Source organism: Pipistrellus hanaki, assembly GCF_964339955.1.
Source record: "Pipistrellus hanaki genome assembly, chromosome: 11".
Lineage (NCBI taxonomy): Eukaryota > Metazoa > Chordata > Mammalia > Chiroptera > Vespertilionidae > Pipistrellus > Pipistrellus hanaki.
The window spans coordinates 44,551,725-44,567,134 of NC_140513.1; the positions used below are offsets into that span (position 1 = coordinate 44,551,725).

General features: G+C 37.7%; 1 protein-coding gene across 5 annotated transcripts in view; it reads left to right on the forward strand.

The window, feature by feature from the left end:
* The window catches only part of RIC1 (RIC1 homolog, RAB6A GEF complex partner 1), a 93,022-nt gene that overhangs the window by 47,274 nt on the left and 30,338 nt on the right, over positions 1 to 15,410 (forward strand). For 4 of the 5 annotated variants that reach the window (XM_084899578.1, XM_084899577.1, XM_084899575.1 and 1 more), the window contains 4 exons: positions 4,921 to 5,012; positions 9,528 to 9,616; positions 14,376 to 14,520; positions 15,094 to 15,142. In XM_084899578.1, coding sequence (XP_084755704.1) covers positions 4,921 to 5,012; positions 9,528 to 9,616; positions 14,376 to 14,520; positions 15,094 to 15,142 — 375 coding nt within the window. The remainder of the gene's footprint in view (positions 1 to 4,920; positions 5,013 to 9,527; positions 9,617 to 14,375; positions 14,521 to 15,093; positions 15,143 to 15,410) is intronic. The other variant, XM_084899576.1, reaches the window with a different exon arrangement.

Below are 15,410 nucleotides of genomic sequence, written 5' to 3' on the forward strand. Positions count from 1 at the left end.
CCAAGTCCCGCAGTAATGGCCTCTGGCTTCACACACCTCTGAGAGATCTCTGCCCACTACCTGACAGTCTGGCCTCTCCCTGTCTGGGGCCGTCTATCAGAGCAATAGGCTGATTCTGTTTTCCTCTCGAACAAGAAAGCCAGTTGCGCGTTAGCTGTCTGCCCTCTCCGCGCACCGGGAGTAAGCCCGGCCCGCCCTCTCTGTGTGCCGGTAGTAAGCCAGCAGCAATCTCTGTCCGGCCCTTCCTCTCCCCGCGCTGGGAGAAAGCCAGCACCTTTTCTTGCACACAGTTCTCCGTACCTTCACAGTTCCTGAGGTTCAGCGTGCCTTCTCTCTCCTTCCCAGATGGTAGAGCCTCCTCTCAGCTAGCCATCCGGCACTTCAGAGCAATGCCTCCCCTGTTTTTCAGTTCTAACTTCAAATTTGTTGTGGTAGGCTGCATTCGGGTGTCTACCCTATGCCGCCATCTTGGTGTCTCTCCCATTTCATATTCTTGAAGAAATTTTTCTAGGAGCCTCTGACCTGCTCTAGTTTGGTGTGTTGCTCACTATACACGCCTTTAACACAGGAGTATTGGGGCTCTCCACCATCATCCAGAGGATTCTATACTCCTTTATTTGTATGTCATTATTTCACAATGAATGGTTAATTCATATATGATTAGTTAATTTATGAATTTGGTTGCTGTATAGAGACCCAAAAGAAAATGTTGGGTTCGTTGATAAGCTCTGTGGAGTTTGGTTGACTATGATCTTTACTGTATGGTGAGCTAACTGGATTATTCTCCCTCTCTGTATCCAAAGTGCATTTGAGGAGAGTCCTTTCCAGAAAGTATATACCTGGCTGACCAAGTATTCTAGGATTTGAGTTGTGGAAGAGTTAGATTAGAAGGTCCAGATTCAGAATATAAACTTTTACTTATCCCTGTTTTTTTTTTTTTTTTTTTTTTTTGAGGTCTAGAGATCACTGGAAGTTGTTTGTTTATTTGTTTTTCTCCAACAAAAACCCTCCAGTTTTCTGTTAGAGTGGAGGTGGGTTGTTTCTTAGCAGCTCAAACTGGGAAGTACTCCTGGAAGACCTCACTGCTGCTTACACAGGCTTTACACCAGTCCTGCTTTGAGTCCAGCCTTTCAGAGACATCTAACTTTCCAAGCCTTTGTGTGCCCATAATGTAAACTTAGTGGTTCTCAACATTCTTTACTGCCAGTTAAGGATTCTGCCCTTATACTTTCCAGCTTCCAGGATTTTCTGATACTACCTTATCTCCCACTTTTTGTTCTTGCGGTTTATGCTTTTTGAAAAAAATCTTTTCTGTTACAGTAGTCAGAGAAGATAAATATTAATATTAAATGTGCTCTTTTTAACTGGAAAGGATTTTAAGGTGTGTGTGTGTGTTTGTGTTTGAGGGCATATTTTTTCTACATGGTATCAGCTTTAAGGTTTCTAATAACTATTTCCATTACCAACTTTATTCAGGTAGTAAGGTACTAAATAATACATTTGTAATAACATGTCAGTATGTAAATTAGAATAAAAATAAGCTTTTGAAGAACTTTTTTTTTTTTACAAGGTACAAATATATTTGTAATTATGTTAGGGATTTAAATGTTTTTTACTAAAAGCAAAAATATTAGAGCTGAAAAAGTGATTGACTCTTTTCTGAGTATCAAATTTTATTAGTATTTGATTAAAGAAACTTTTTTAGTCAATTAAGGTTTAATATATAATGGAAAATAGATGGTCATTATTAAATGTTATAAATAGAAAATATAAGTTAAAAGAAAACAATACATAGGTATTACTGGTAGTTTGGAAACACAGTGGCATCTTTATATTTGACATTATTTTTAAAATATATTTTTATCCAAAGAGGAAGGGAGAGGGAAAGAGAAATAGAAACATCAATAATGAGAGAGAATTATTAATCAGCTGCCTCCTGCACACCCCCTACTGGGAATTGAGCCTGCAACCCAGGCATATGGGAATTGGACCTTGACCTCCTGGTTCATAGGTTGATGCCCAACCACCGAGCCACACCAACCAGGCTATTTCAGACATTATTTAAATGTTTTATAAAAATTCTGTTCAGCATTGTTCAATATATTTAACAAATAAAATATTGTATGTCAGATTATGCCACGCCTCTGCTCAAAACACCTTCAGTAGGATTGTATAATTAGGACAAAACCTGCTGAGGGCAACTAGAAAAGCTGAAGAAAAAATATTTTTTAAATGTGCTTAAATGTTTTGGAGAACTAGTTAAGACAGTAAAGAATACCAGGCTGGAGGAGGCCAGAGGCCTAGTGAACTAAGCCCAGTGTTTGAGGTAACAGTGGGGATGAACAAACAAGATTGTGTGCAACAATGTGGATGGAACATGTTGGGTGAAAGCAGTTAGACACAAAGGGATACATGCTATGAGTCTATTGTATGTAAATTTAAAGGAAAAATACAAAGTTTGTATGGGTGCATGTTTAAGTGGTAATGGTTTAAAGGGAAAGAAGGAAGTGATTCCCATGAAAGTCTGGGTATTGGTTATATTTGTGATGGGGGAAGGGTATATTAATCAGAAGGGACACTGTTCGGGACCTTTGGGTACTCATAATTACCACTTGTAGAGTGGTAATTCTACAAGTGTTTACTTGGTGATGTTATGGAACTGTACATTTTTATTTTGTGTATTTTTCTCTAATGTATTTATAATTCACCAGAGGCCCAGGGGATGTCTGACTGCTGGTTTGGGATTGGGCTGAAACTGGCAGTTGGATATCCCTCTCACAATCTGGGACTGCTGGCTCCCAACTGCTCACCTGCCTGCATGCCTGATTGCCCCTAATAATTCCGCTGCCAGCCTGATCAACGTCAAACTGCTCCCCTGCCAACCTGGTCATATCCAGTATCCTCCCCTGTAGGCCTGGTCGCCCCAAACTTCCCTCCCCTGCAGGCCTGGTCTGGTCCCTGCAAATTGCCCTCTCCTGCTGGCCTGGTTGCCCCCAATGCCCTCCCCTGCAGACCTTGTCTGCCCCAACTGCCCTCCCCTGCAGATCTGGTCCCTCCCCAATTGCTCTCCTTTGCAGGCCTGGTCCCCCCCCCCCAACTGCCCTTCCCTGGAGGCCTAGTCACCCCTAACTGCCCTCCCCTGTCGGTCATCTTGTGGTGGCCATCTCGTGATCACATGGGGATGGCCATCTTGTGCCAGGGTGTGATGGTCAATTTGCATATTACCTCTTTATTATATAGGATAATTGAAAAGGTTAAAAAATAAAGGCACTCCAATGATTCCCGATATGTAAATTGGAAAAAAAAAGCTGTTACCTCATCTTCTACTTCCTCTTTCTCCACTCCACCCCTTCTGCACAGCCTCTTTGATGCTCTTTGAACACACCAGAAATGCAGTCTATGATAGGGCCTTTGTACTTGATATAACTTCTCAGTATTTGCCTTAAAACACATATTCACAGGCAAATCTATTTAGTATTACATCCTTCCTTCATACTCGCCCTTCCCCATAATTGCTTTATTATTTCTGTAGCATTTGCCACCTTCCAGTAAACTGGATAATTGTTTTAATTTGTTAGCTTCTTAACAAATGTAAGGCAGGATACAAGTAAGGATTTGGGTGTGTTTGAATACCTGCCTTTTCCTCAGACCTAGAGCAGTGCCTGGTGAATAATGGGCACCTGAAAAATGCTTATTGCAGGAATGAATTTCAGTAAACAGTCATCCAAAGAAATAATGCTCAATGCCATCTTTACCATTTTTTGTAACCTAAAATAATGCCAGTTTTATTATTAAAATTAAATTCCTACCAAAAAAAAGCAAATAATCCAAGTTTAGATAGTAGGTTACAAAGCTCATTTAGTAATTAAAAAAAGTGTAGTAGTATATTTTCAAAAAAGTCATAATTATATTGAGTCTTCTAATGTTTACTATTGGGATCATCTAAAAGTAAAGTGTGCTATTTTTTATGCTTACTGACTGTCATGATGAGCTTTGCTTTAGAATTTATAATCTAAGACGTCCTTGATTGACAAGCACAATGGAGCTGAGCCTATTCTATCTCTTATTCAGAATAAAGTAGCATATAAATTTAATAATAATGACATTCATATATTGAATGCTTAATTCAATGAATGGTAGCCATTGTATTAAGTGGTTTACATGTGTGTACACTCACATTTAATCTTCAAAACACTCTTAAGAGGTAAGAAGTTTACAGATTAAAAAAAAATACCAAAGCTTGGAAAGGGGAAATAACCATTTCAGCAAATGTGAGGTAGACCTAAGATAACAGGCTACCGGATACCATGCTATTAACCATTATTCCATAAAGCAAAGGAATAATAGAGAATAGTAAACAATTGACAAATTATGAATTGCTTATAAGAATATATCAAATAATGTGGATATAAAGTACAGCATAGGAAATATAGTCAATAATATTGTAATAGTTATGGATGGTGCCAAGTGGGTGCTGGAAATATCAGGAGGAACATTTTGTGAAATATATGATTGTCTAAACATTATGCTGTGTACTTAAAACTATGTGCTAGTTAACCACAAGAATAATAATAGTGAACAAGTTAGATGCAGTTTGTGCTGTCAAGAGGTTTATATCATAACAGGAAAGTCAACATCATTTAATTTGAATTTAGAGATCAAACACCCATTTTTTAGTGTTCTGTAAGTAGATCAGCACTGGACTGAGCTCATTTGGAAATATTTATTAAAAGAATTAATGAAATTGATGTTTTCAGGGAGGAAATTCAGATAGTAATCCTGATGGAATATTTTTCTATCTAGTTGAAACCAAATAAGATAAAACCTTATGAAATTCTTTTTATTGAAGCAGAATTATATTGATTACAGTGTGTTTTGGAGAACATTTTTTAAACCTTAACTGCTTTCCTTTTATTATAGCAACTTCATGGAGTTTGGCCACAAGATGTTGTTGATGGAACTTGTGTAGCAGTAAATAACAAGTATCGACTAATGGCATTTGGTTGTGCGAGGTAATGGATATAGACTTATGCAATTTAAGTGTTATTGCAAAAAAAAAAATAATGTTTTTTAAAACATCAGATGTTCCTAATATACTTGTAAAGTTTGTCATCCCATTATAATTTGTGAATCAGCCTTAATACAAAATCTAACAGTATTTTATTTTATTTTTAACCTATTTTCACTGATTTCAGAGAGGAAGGGAGAGGGACAGAGAAACAGAAACATCAATAATGAGAGAGAATCATTGATCGGCTGCCTCCTGTGCAACCCCTACTGGGGATCAAACCCATAACCTGGGCATGTGCCCTGACCAGGATTCAAACTGGGGCCCTTCAGTTCACAGGCTGACGCTCTATCCACTGAGCCAAACCAGCTAGGGCAAATATAACTATTTTAGGTAGAAACAAACCAATCTAAATGGCAGATTTTGGAAATTATTTTAATTTGTAAAAGTGAGCTTTTCTTCAGTGGTAAGAAATGGAGTTATAAGTTTAAAAAAATTTTATCAGTTAAAATTTAGGTACTTAATTATTTAACAGGATCAGGAAGATATTTTTTCTTTTTTATATAATCTTTTCCTTTTAAGTTGACATTGTCTTTGCATCAATGAATATGCCTTAGTTAAGGAGCAAATTTAAAGCTCATACATAAAACCAGTTTCTTGTTTTAATTCTAATAATGCATATTTTAGAAGAAAAATAGAACACAGTTATTCAGTGCATATCTGTGTGTCTGCCATGTACCAGGCATAGTTATTAGCACTTGGATTCATTAGAAAACAGCAGTGCTATCTGACTGTCAGGCTATTTTAGCTCAATTAAAAAGATTATACATGGCGGGCAAAATAGGTTTACAGTTATGAGTACACAAAACACAGTTTATTCTTGTATTATTCTTTATTAATTTGTATTATTTTCCATATGAATAACTGGCAACCTACTTACCCTACCCTGTATCAGATTCTTACAGTAATGCCTTACAGTATTGTATAATGCTCTTTAGTCTTTAAAACTTTCTTAAATATAAAATTCCATTTGCCCTAAAAATGAGACTTAGTGTTTCTGTAGAACATACAGCTAGTATAATCACCAGCTACAAGTGTCAAAGTATCTTTTTAATATAAATAATTCACATGTATAATTCATCACCACTTTCATTACACTCTCAATAATCTCTTTGTAAAGTAAGGAATCTTCATCCTCCCTTTTTACTGAAGAGGTAAATGTAGAAATAAGTAAATTTAGAAATAAGTAGAATAAGTAAACTTAGTATAAGAAAGGAAAAAAAGCGTATTTTTTTCATATTCACAAATTTGATTTGGTCATATTTTGTTTAGAATTTTAAAATCTATGTTCATGGGTACATTTGCCTATAATTTTTCTTACTCTCCTGGTTTTTAACACTCTTGCCTCAAAACAACTTGAGGGTTTGTTCTTCTCATTCTCTTCTCTGTGGTCAGATTTGTCAATGAAGCCATTTGAACCTAGAATTACCTATATGGGAATCTTTTGTGTTACTGGTTGAATTCAGTTTTAAGAATAGATTTAAGAAGATTCAGATTGTCTATCTCTTCCTAAGTAATTTTGACCATTTTTATTTTTCTTGAAATTGGGTTTTTTCATATGCACTGTCAAATTTATTGGGCATAAAGTTTGTAATATCCTTTTAAACTTTCATATTGTAAAGTAAAAATATGCTTTCAGGAAAGTACATACTGCAAATATTCCATTTTATAAATATATTTAATATATACACATATTTATTCACAACTGTGCCAAGAAATAGAACATTGCCAGCCAACACAAGTTTTACCCCGGCTACATTCTAATCACAACTTCTGTCCCTTTCCCCACTCACTTAAAAGTAATCAATTTTCTGTCTTTTGTGATAATCATTTCCTTGTCTCTGTAGTTTTTTCACCCATGTATGTGTTCTTAAAGAGCATAATTTAGTTTCACCTGATTTTGAAGTTTATATGAGTAGAATTCTATTCTGTTATGTGTCTTGCTCTTTCAGTCAGTATTATAAAATTTATCTGAGTTCTTTGCCTGTAGCTGAAATAGTTTTTGATTGATTTATAAATAATTTTAGTGTATGAATATACCATAATTTATCTGATTTTGCTGTTAGTGAACATTAATATTTTTTGGTTTCAAAAAAAAAAAAAAAAGACATATTACCTAATAATAGACAGACATGTAAAATTGACCGAAACTCCGCTATGCCCACAGCCAATCAGAGTGAGTTTGCAAATTAGAAGGCCAAAGATGGCAGCTTCTCAGCTGTTCCAGGTGCGGAGTGGCCAGGCAGGTCAGGACACCTGCTATGAGAAGGAGGGCAGGGCGAAGGGATCTACAGAAGCATAGTGCCACAGCAAAGACAAGATTGCAGACTCTGGAGTCTGCAGCAAAGACAAAAACGACAGACTTTGGCTGGAGTGAAGGCCTGGGTCCCTGGTGCCGGAGGAAAACTGGTGCTGGAAGCCAAGGGAAGGAAGTCCTATTGCCCAAATCTCTTTGTACAACAGGCCTTTAGTTCTCTTATAAAAACCCAATACCTTTATCACATATGAGAAAGTTAATAAACTCCTACTATAAACTCCTACTAAGATCTGATACTCAATTTGTATTGAAATTATTGTGTGTGTGTTTTGTTTTGTTTTTTATCCTCACTCAAGGATATTTTTTTCCATTGATTTTCTTTTTTAGAAAGAATGGAGGGTCAGAGAAAGAGAAACATTGATTTGAAAGAGACACATCAATTGTTTTGCCTCCCATACTTGCCAGACTGGGGCTTGGGATCGAACCTGTAACTGAGGTAGATGCCCTTGACTGGGAATTGGACCCATGACCCTTTGGTCCATGGGCCAATGCTCTAACTACTGAGCAAACCGATCAGGGCCATGTTGAAATTAACCAAGATATTTTTTTCTCGTTTTTTTTAATTAAGGTATCATATGTGTACATACCTTACCAATCCCCACCCCACCCCCCAAGATTTTTTTTATAGCTTCTTTGTTCTAACCATAATCAAGCAAAATTCGTGAACTTTATTATTTATTTTTAGTCACCTTTTGCCTATAACAGTCCTTATACCTTTTTTTCTTATTTGTATAACATCAATTTTTTTTAAGAGTCCATGTCAGTGGTTTCTAGAATATCTCACATTCTAAATTTCTTTCTTTATAATGCCATTTTAATTAGTTTTTCTAACACCTGAAATGACTGGAAGTTTGAAGCTGAGCCAATACAGTTAATGACTAGCATGCTCACATGTCATCATTTAGGAGGAACTCAGACACTTGAGCAGTGGCGGATGTAGTTTCACATCACCCACATTCAGGGCTGGCGCCCAGGGGTCTAGCAAGGCCAATGGGGAAATCCAGGAGAAGTGCTCTAGTTCTCCCCAGGATAATGAAGGTAGAGTCTTGGCTTTCAGCCTTTCATTCCTCTCGGTTTTCACCAATTAAATGCCACGCGCCCAAAAGGAAAACCATTCCCACACAACACGATATTTTGAATTTAGTGTCTGTAGATGCTTATTATGTACAAAGGGTTCATTGGTTGGGAGAGAACCAGCCCATCTGTCATGATCATGGGCTGGGTTGTAAGTTTTGTGATTGTAGCTGTGTGGCATTGCAGCCTAGTGGCTTTTAGCTCTGATCTGCTGTCACTTGCCTGGATTAATTGCTTTGAGCACTGGACTGTACCTGTATTTTTCTAGGAATTGGTTTTCCTATAGAATCCTGTAAAAAGCCAACTTTCTTTTAGGATGACAATTTGCAGGGGATCATTCTTACAACCTAACGTTTACCTTTATACTTAAGTTTAAATGACACCCAACCAACTAAGCCACACCAGCCGGGCTAGAAAGATGTTTTAAATAAAATAATTACATATACCTTATACCCAAAAGGGCTTGTATTGTGTATAGATTTAAAAAGTAATGGATATAACAATAATAAAATGAAAATCTGTATAAATTCCATTTAGCATGAGAAATAGCACATTACCAGTGCTGATGAAGTCCTGCCTGCCCCCTTCTCCACAAGCTCAGTCACTGATTTGCAGTTAGTGTACCTTAGGACTTTTTTACCACATGTATATTTACTGTGTTTTGAATGCTTTTTACTATATAGAAACAGAATTATACTCTATATCTATATTAGTGCATGTAACTAAATTTTATTTCTTTTTAATACTGTGTGATATATTACTGTATGATTATACCACAGTTCATTTTCCTTTGTTATTGCTGAACATTCAGATTTTCATGTTTTGCGCTTTACAGAATACTATGATGAACATTATACATGACAAGGATGTTCTGGGGTTATAGCTAGAGGTGAAGTTGCTAGATTACAGAATATGTATCTGGTCAAATTTATAAGATGACTACAACTTATTTAAAATTTCATTTTGTTCTAGTTTATATTCCTACCTGCAGTACATAAGCATTCCCATAATAATGCTTTTTATATTTGTGTTTATCTTTTTGTACTGAAGTTTGTTTGTTTTTTACAGTGGTTCTGTACAGGTTTATACAATAGATAGCACCACTGGAGCTATGCTGCTGTCTCATAAACTAGAGTTAACAGCAAAACAGTATCCTGGTGAGTCTTCTTCTGATTTTAACATTTTAATGTATAGATATGTGTAGTGAATGCTAATTTCAAATGACTGAAAATTATGTCCTGGAACCCCTTGTGAGTTTTCCACAGTGCTGTGAGATACTTTGGCTGAGAACTGCAGTCTTACAGTTCATTTAACCATGAAAATACATGCGGGTCCTTGAGAGTCAGCCTTTCTCTCATCTGTTCTTTGTCTCACCTGAAATGCCCCATATTTCTACAGGGAGGGTACATTTTCATCTTCCAAGTTACAGCTCCAGTGGGGGGAAAAATTTAATGATTAGAATACTATTCCCTCTTATGCTCCATTGCTCAAGTTTTTATCGTGCCTTCTGTATAGCCTTTAAAGGTCAGCGTGTAGTATTTTTTTAAAATTCATTCTTTATTACATATGTCTTAAAGTATTATATATGTCTCCCTTTTCCTCCATTGACCTCTCCATTGGCCACTCTGACCCCCCAGCACATGCCCTCATCCCCCTATTGTCGGTGTCCATTGGTTATGCTTGTAGGCATGCATACAAGTCCTTTCGTTGATCTCTTATCTCTTCCCCCTGCCCCGACACACACACATTCCCCTGCCTTCCCTCTTAGGTTTGACGGTCTGTTCTGATGCTTCTCTGTTTTTGGATCTTTTTTTGTTCATTGTATTCCACAAATGAGTGAGACCATGTGATATTTACCTTTCTCTGATTATTTCCCTTAGCATAATGCTCTCCAGATCCATCCATGCTGTTGCAATGGTAGGAGTTCCTTCCTTTTTTATAGCAGCATAGTATTCCATTGTGTAGATGTACCACAATTTTTTTTTTTTAATCCACCTCTCTGCTGATGAGCACTTAGGCTCCAAATCTTAGCTATTGTAAATTGTCCTGCTGTGAACTAGGGGTGCATAAATCCTTTCTGATTGGTGTTTCTGATTTCTTGGGATATATTCTTAGAAGTGGAATTACTGGGTCAAATGGGAATTTTATTTTTACTTTTTTGAGGAAACTCCATACTCTTTCCACAGTGGCTGCAGCATTTTGAATTCCCATCAGCAGTGCACCAGGGTTCCTTTTTCTCCACATCCTCGCCAGCACTTGTCGTTTGTTGATTTGTTGATTTGTTGATGATAGCCATTCTGACAGGTGTGAGATGGTACCTCATTGTTGTTTTGATTTGCATCTCTTGGATGATTAGTGACTTTGAGCATGTTTTCATGTGCCTCAGCCTTCTGTTTCTTTTGAAATGTGTCTATTTAGGACTTGTGCCCATTTTTTGATTGAATTATTTATCGTCCTTTTGTCGTATGAGATTTCTGTAAATTTTGGAGGTTAAACTCTTATCCGAAATACCATTGGCAAGTATGTTCTCCCATGAACATACTTGTTGTTTTGTTGATGGTTTCTTTTGCTGTGCAGAAGCTTTTTATTTTGATGTGGTCCCATTTGTTTATTTTCTCCTTAGTCTCCATTGCACTAAGAGCTGTGTCGGTAAAGATATTGCTATGACATATGTCTGCTATTTTGCTGTCTATGGAGTCTTGTAAAATTTTTATGGTTTCCCGTCTTTACATTTAAGTCCTTTAGCCATTTTGAGTTTTTGTGTATGGTGTAAGTTGGTGATCTAAGTTTTCTTGTTTGTTTGTTTGTTTTTTCATGTATCTGACCAAATTTTCTAGCACCATTTATTGAAGAGACTGTCTTGACTCCATTGTATGCTCTTGCCTCCTTTATCAAATATTAATTGAGCATAATGGCTTGGGTTGATTTCTCGGTTCTCTGTTCGGTTTCACTGGTCTATGCGTCTGTTCTTGTGCCAGTACCAGGCAGTTTTGAGAACCGTGGCTTGGTAATATAGCTTGATATCTGGTGTTGTGCTCTCTCCACCTTTGTTCTTCTTTCTCAGGATTCTGTGGCTATTTGGGGTATTTTTTATTCCATATGAGTTTTTGGAGAGTTTGTTCTAGATCTTTGAAGTATGCTGTTGGTATTTTAATGGGGATTGCATTGAATCTGTAGATTGCTTTGGGTAGAATGGACATTTTAATGATGTTGATTCTACCAATCCATGAATATGGTATGTTTTTCCTATTTGTTTATGTCTTCTTCTATCTCTTTTTTCAATGTCCTGTAGTTTTCTGAGAACAGGTCTTTTACCTCCTTAGTTTATGCCTAGGTATCTTAATTTTTTTGGTGCAATGGTAAATGGGATTTTTTGTTTTGTTTTGTTTCTCTTTCTATAAGTTCATTATGTAATGAAGAGCTAATATGCAAATGATTGTGATGTCCTCACTCATAACAATCAATCATCAGGAGGCTGCATACACAGCAGAAGTGGGTGGGTGGGGACTTGCAGCTTTGAGGACTTGAGTGAGGCTCATGTCCCCATCCCTGGTGCCAGCCCCCAGGACATGAGGCTCGAGGTGCCAGCCCTGGGTATGTGAGGCTTTTGGAGGCCTACCTCTTTGGGGCAGTGGTACGTAGGGCTCCCACATTGTGACAGGGCTCAGGCCAGGGGGGATCCCCCTCCGAGTGCATAAATTTCGTGCATTGGGCCACTAGTTGATATATAAAAAGGCCATAGATTTCTGGGTGTTAATTTTGTATCCTGCTACATTGCCAAACTCATTTATTAGGTCTAGTAATTTTTTGATGGAGTCTTTGGTGTTTTTTATGTATAGTATCATGTCATCAGTGAATAAGGACAGTTTTGCTTCTTCTTTTTCAGTTTGAATGCTTTTTTATTTCTTCTTCTTGTGTAATTACTATGGCTAGCACTTCCAGTACTGTATCGAACAGGAGTGGTGAAAGTGAGCACCCCTGTCTTCTTCCCGTTCTCAGGGGAAATGGGTTTAGTTTTTGCCCATTTAGTATGGTGTTGGCTATAGGTTTGTCATATAAGGCTTTTATTATTTTGAGGTATGATCCCTCTATTCCCACTTTGCTGAGAGTTTTTATCAAAAAGGATGTTGGATTTAGTCAAATGCTTGCATCCCCAGAATAAATACCACTTGGTCATGGTGTATGAAACTTCAGGTGGTTTTTTTTTTTAACTTGGATCCCTCTGATAATGTCAGTAGAGCATGAAGATAGTGGGGAAAGTATTTTACATTTTAAAATACCTTATTTTTTTATGATCTACTTTAACATTTATGTTAAATCATTCAAGGAAGGGCTTATCCCAATTTATAGAGACTGATTCACCCAAAGCCAAAGACCTTTAAAGAAATGTTTTTTATTGATTTGAGAGAGAGAGAGAGAGAAACATTGAAGGCCTTCCACACACACCCCACTCAGGGATCAAGCCAGCAACATTTCAAGTGCACAGTATAATGCTCAAACAACTGAGCCACACCAGCCAGGGCCAAAGCCAAACACTTTTTTTTTTTTTTTAATCAATCTTTATTGTTCATATTATTACAAAGGTTCCTCATTTCTTCCCCCTTCCACCAGGTTCCCACCCCACCCTCCGCCCCCTCCCCACCCCCTATTGTCCTCATCCATAGGTGCACAGTTTATGTTCAGTCTCTTCCTCCTTCCCTTTCCCCTGAGAACAGTCAGTCCACTCCCCTCCCATATCGCTGACTCTACTACAATGAACTGCTATTATTGTTCATCAGGTTTTTCAATCTCCTTTTTTTGTTGTTGTTTTTTGTTTTTTGTTTTTAATTAATAAACTTTTACACTTCTTAGAATAAATTTTAAAATCTAATAATTTTAAACCTTGTTTTTTTCCTGCCCTGGGAATTGAGAGCAAACTTGTTTATATGTAAACTTGCCCTTAGGCTATCAAAAGGTGTAGCCATTCAAGTGTAAATGGACACATTGTTTAAACATAGCTGCTGGTTGGAAATGGATTACCTGTTCTGGGTGGGAAGGGCTTGTCATTCCCTTTCTCCATTAAAATTAAGGTGTTAGCTTTAAAACCTCTTTTTGGCAAGAGACCTTAAACTTTCAGAACTTTAAATTTTTCAGATAGTAAATCAGTTACTTAGCATTTTCTCAAATCAATAATACCTCCACATGCCCTAGGATACACTTCACACAAAAGACATTTCCAAATAGATCAACCAACCTCATCCAGGCCCCACACAAGGCACTCACAGATCAACACCCCAGCGCTATACTAACTCAACACATCCAGATCTAAGCCTTCCTCATTTGATTCAGCAGACCCTCAAGTTCCCCCAAAAGTTTCCAGCCATGTCTGAGAGGCAGACTTGGGGCGGAGGCAGGCGAGGAGCGAGCTGTTCCGGGCCTGGCTGCTCTGGGCCTGGCCTCTGTTGCTCTGGTCCGTTCCACAACCAGCTGCTCCGGGTCTGGCCACTGCCTCTCCCTACCTGGCTGTTCCGGGCGTGGCTGCTGCTGCTCCAGGCCTGGCCACACCTGACCTGGCTGCTCCAGGCCCGGCCGCTCCGGGCCCAGCCGCTCCGGGCCTGGCCGCTCCCAGCCTGGAAGCTCAAAGCCAAACACTTAAACGCTCCATACACAGTTGTAGTTATCAAAGCTGATCCTACCCCAAACTGCTTTCATTTCTTCCTATAAGTAACTTGGGCACTGAGTTAATTCTGCTTAGGTCAGGGTCAGTTCAAGGCCAATGTCCTTACAGTCTTCAAATAACCCTAAATGAGCAGGATTTATCTCATTATTTGAAGCAGGCATGCCTTTCTATTTATTTCAACTTGAAAATACAAACTAAAAAATAAGTATTTCTGGAGCAATCATTTATTTTTAACTCTTCTCACAATTTCTTAACAGATATTTGGAACAAGACAGGAGCAGTTAAACTGGTCAGGTGGTCTCCTGACAATAGTGTTGTAATGGTGACCTGGGAATGCGGAGGCTTTTCTTTATGGAGTGTGTTTGGAGCTCAGCTGATATGTACACTTGGAGGAGATTTTGCGTGAGTCAATAAAGATAAGTTTTAGATAAAAGCTTAACTCTACTTAATCTCTCAGACAGTACACACACTCAAAAACTTTGTCATATAGCTACCATTTTGCCTTGACTGTTACCCCAAAACAATTTGTAAGGTAAAGAATTAATTTGTTCATAATGTATTGATACTGCAAATATCCATCCTCTTAAAACTTCCAGTTTATTCATGTCCCTCCCTGGCCCTCATCATTCCAAAAAGCAGGTCCAATTAAGCAAGTGTGTGTGTATGTGTGTGTGTGTATATGTGTGTGTGTGTGTGTGTGTGTGTGTGTGTGTATATACACACACACACACATACATACATATGGCTAAGTTGATTTACACATGTGTGATACATATAAAGCTCTTGCTGGCACCAGCCACACAGGTGTGTTTTGGTCTGTAATTGTCAATTGTGAATTTAATTGACACTTCTTTAATAGAGGAAGGGCGAATAGTGATATTAAAATATGTCTTCTAGTTCAGTGTGCATGAATCTGTGCACTGGGCCACTAGTTAAATATAATTAGATGACTTTTTAATTAAGTTTTTATTTTAGTTATAGGTCTGACGGTACCAAAAAAGATCCCCTTATGATCAATTCTATGGTAAGTACTTTCTATGAAATACTGGTATAGTGTGGAAAACTTGGGTTTTTTTCCCCCTCACGTTGGTCTGATAAAATTACAAAGCTATTTTAGTCTCAGCAGCCTCTTCTCATGCAGTTCTTGCTTTGAATAAATAGATAAATAAAGTTGTGTTTGTTTGTAGTTTTAATCAGGAGTCTGTTCAACTTTTAGTATTCGATTTTGGTTTTGCTTAGCAAGCCCCATCATCTTTGAGAATATAGTCATAGTGAAATGAAACCATTATATT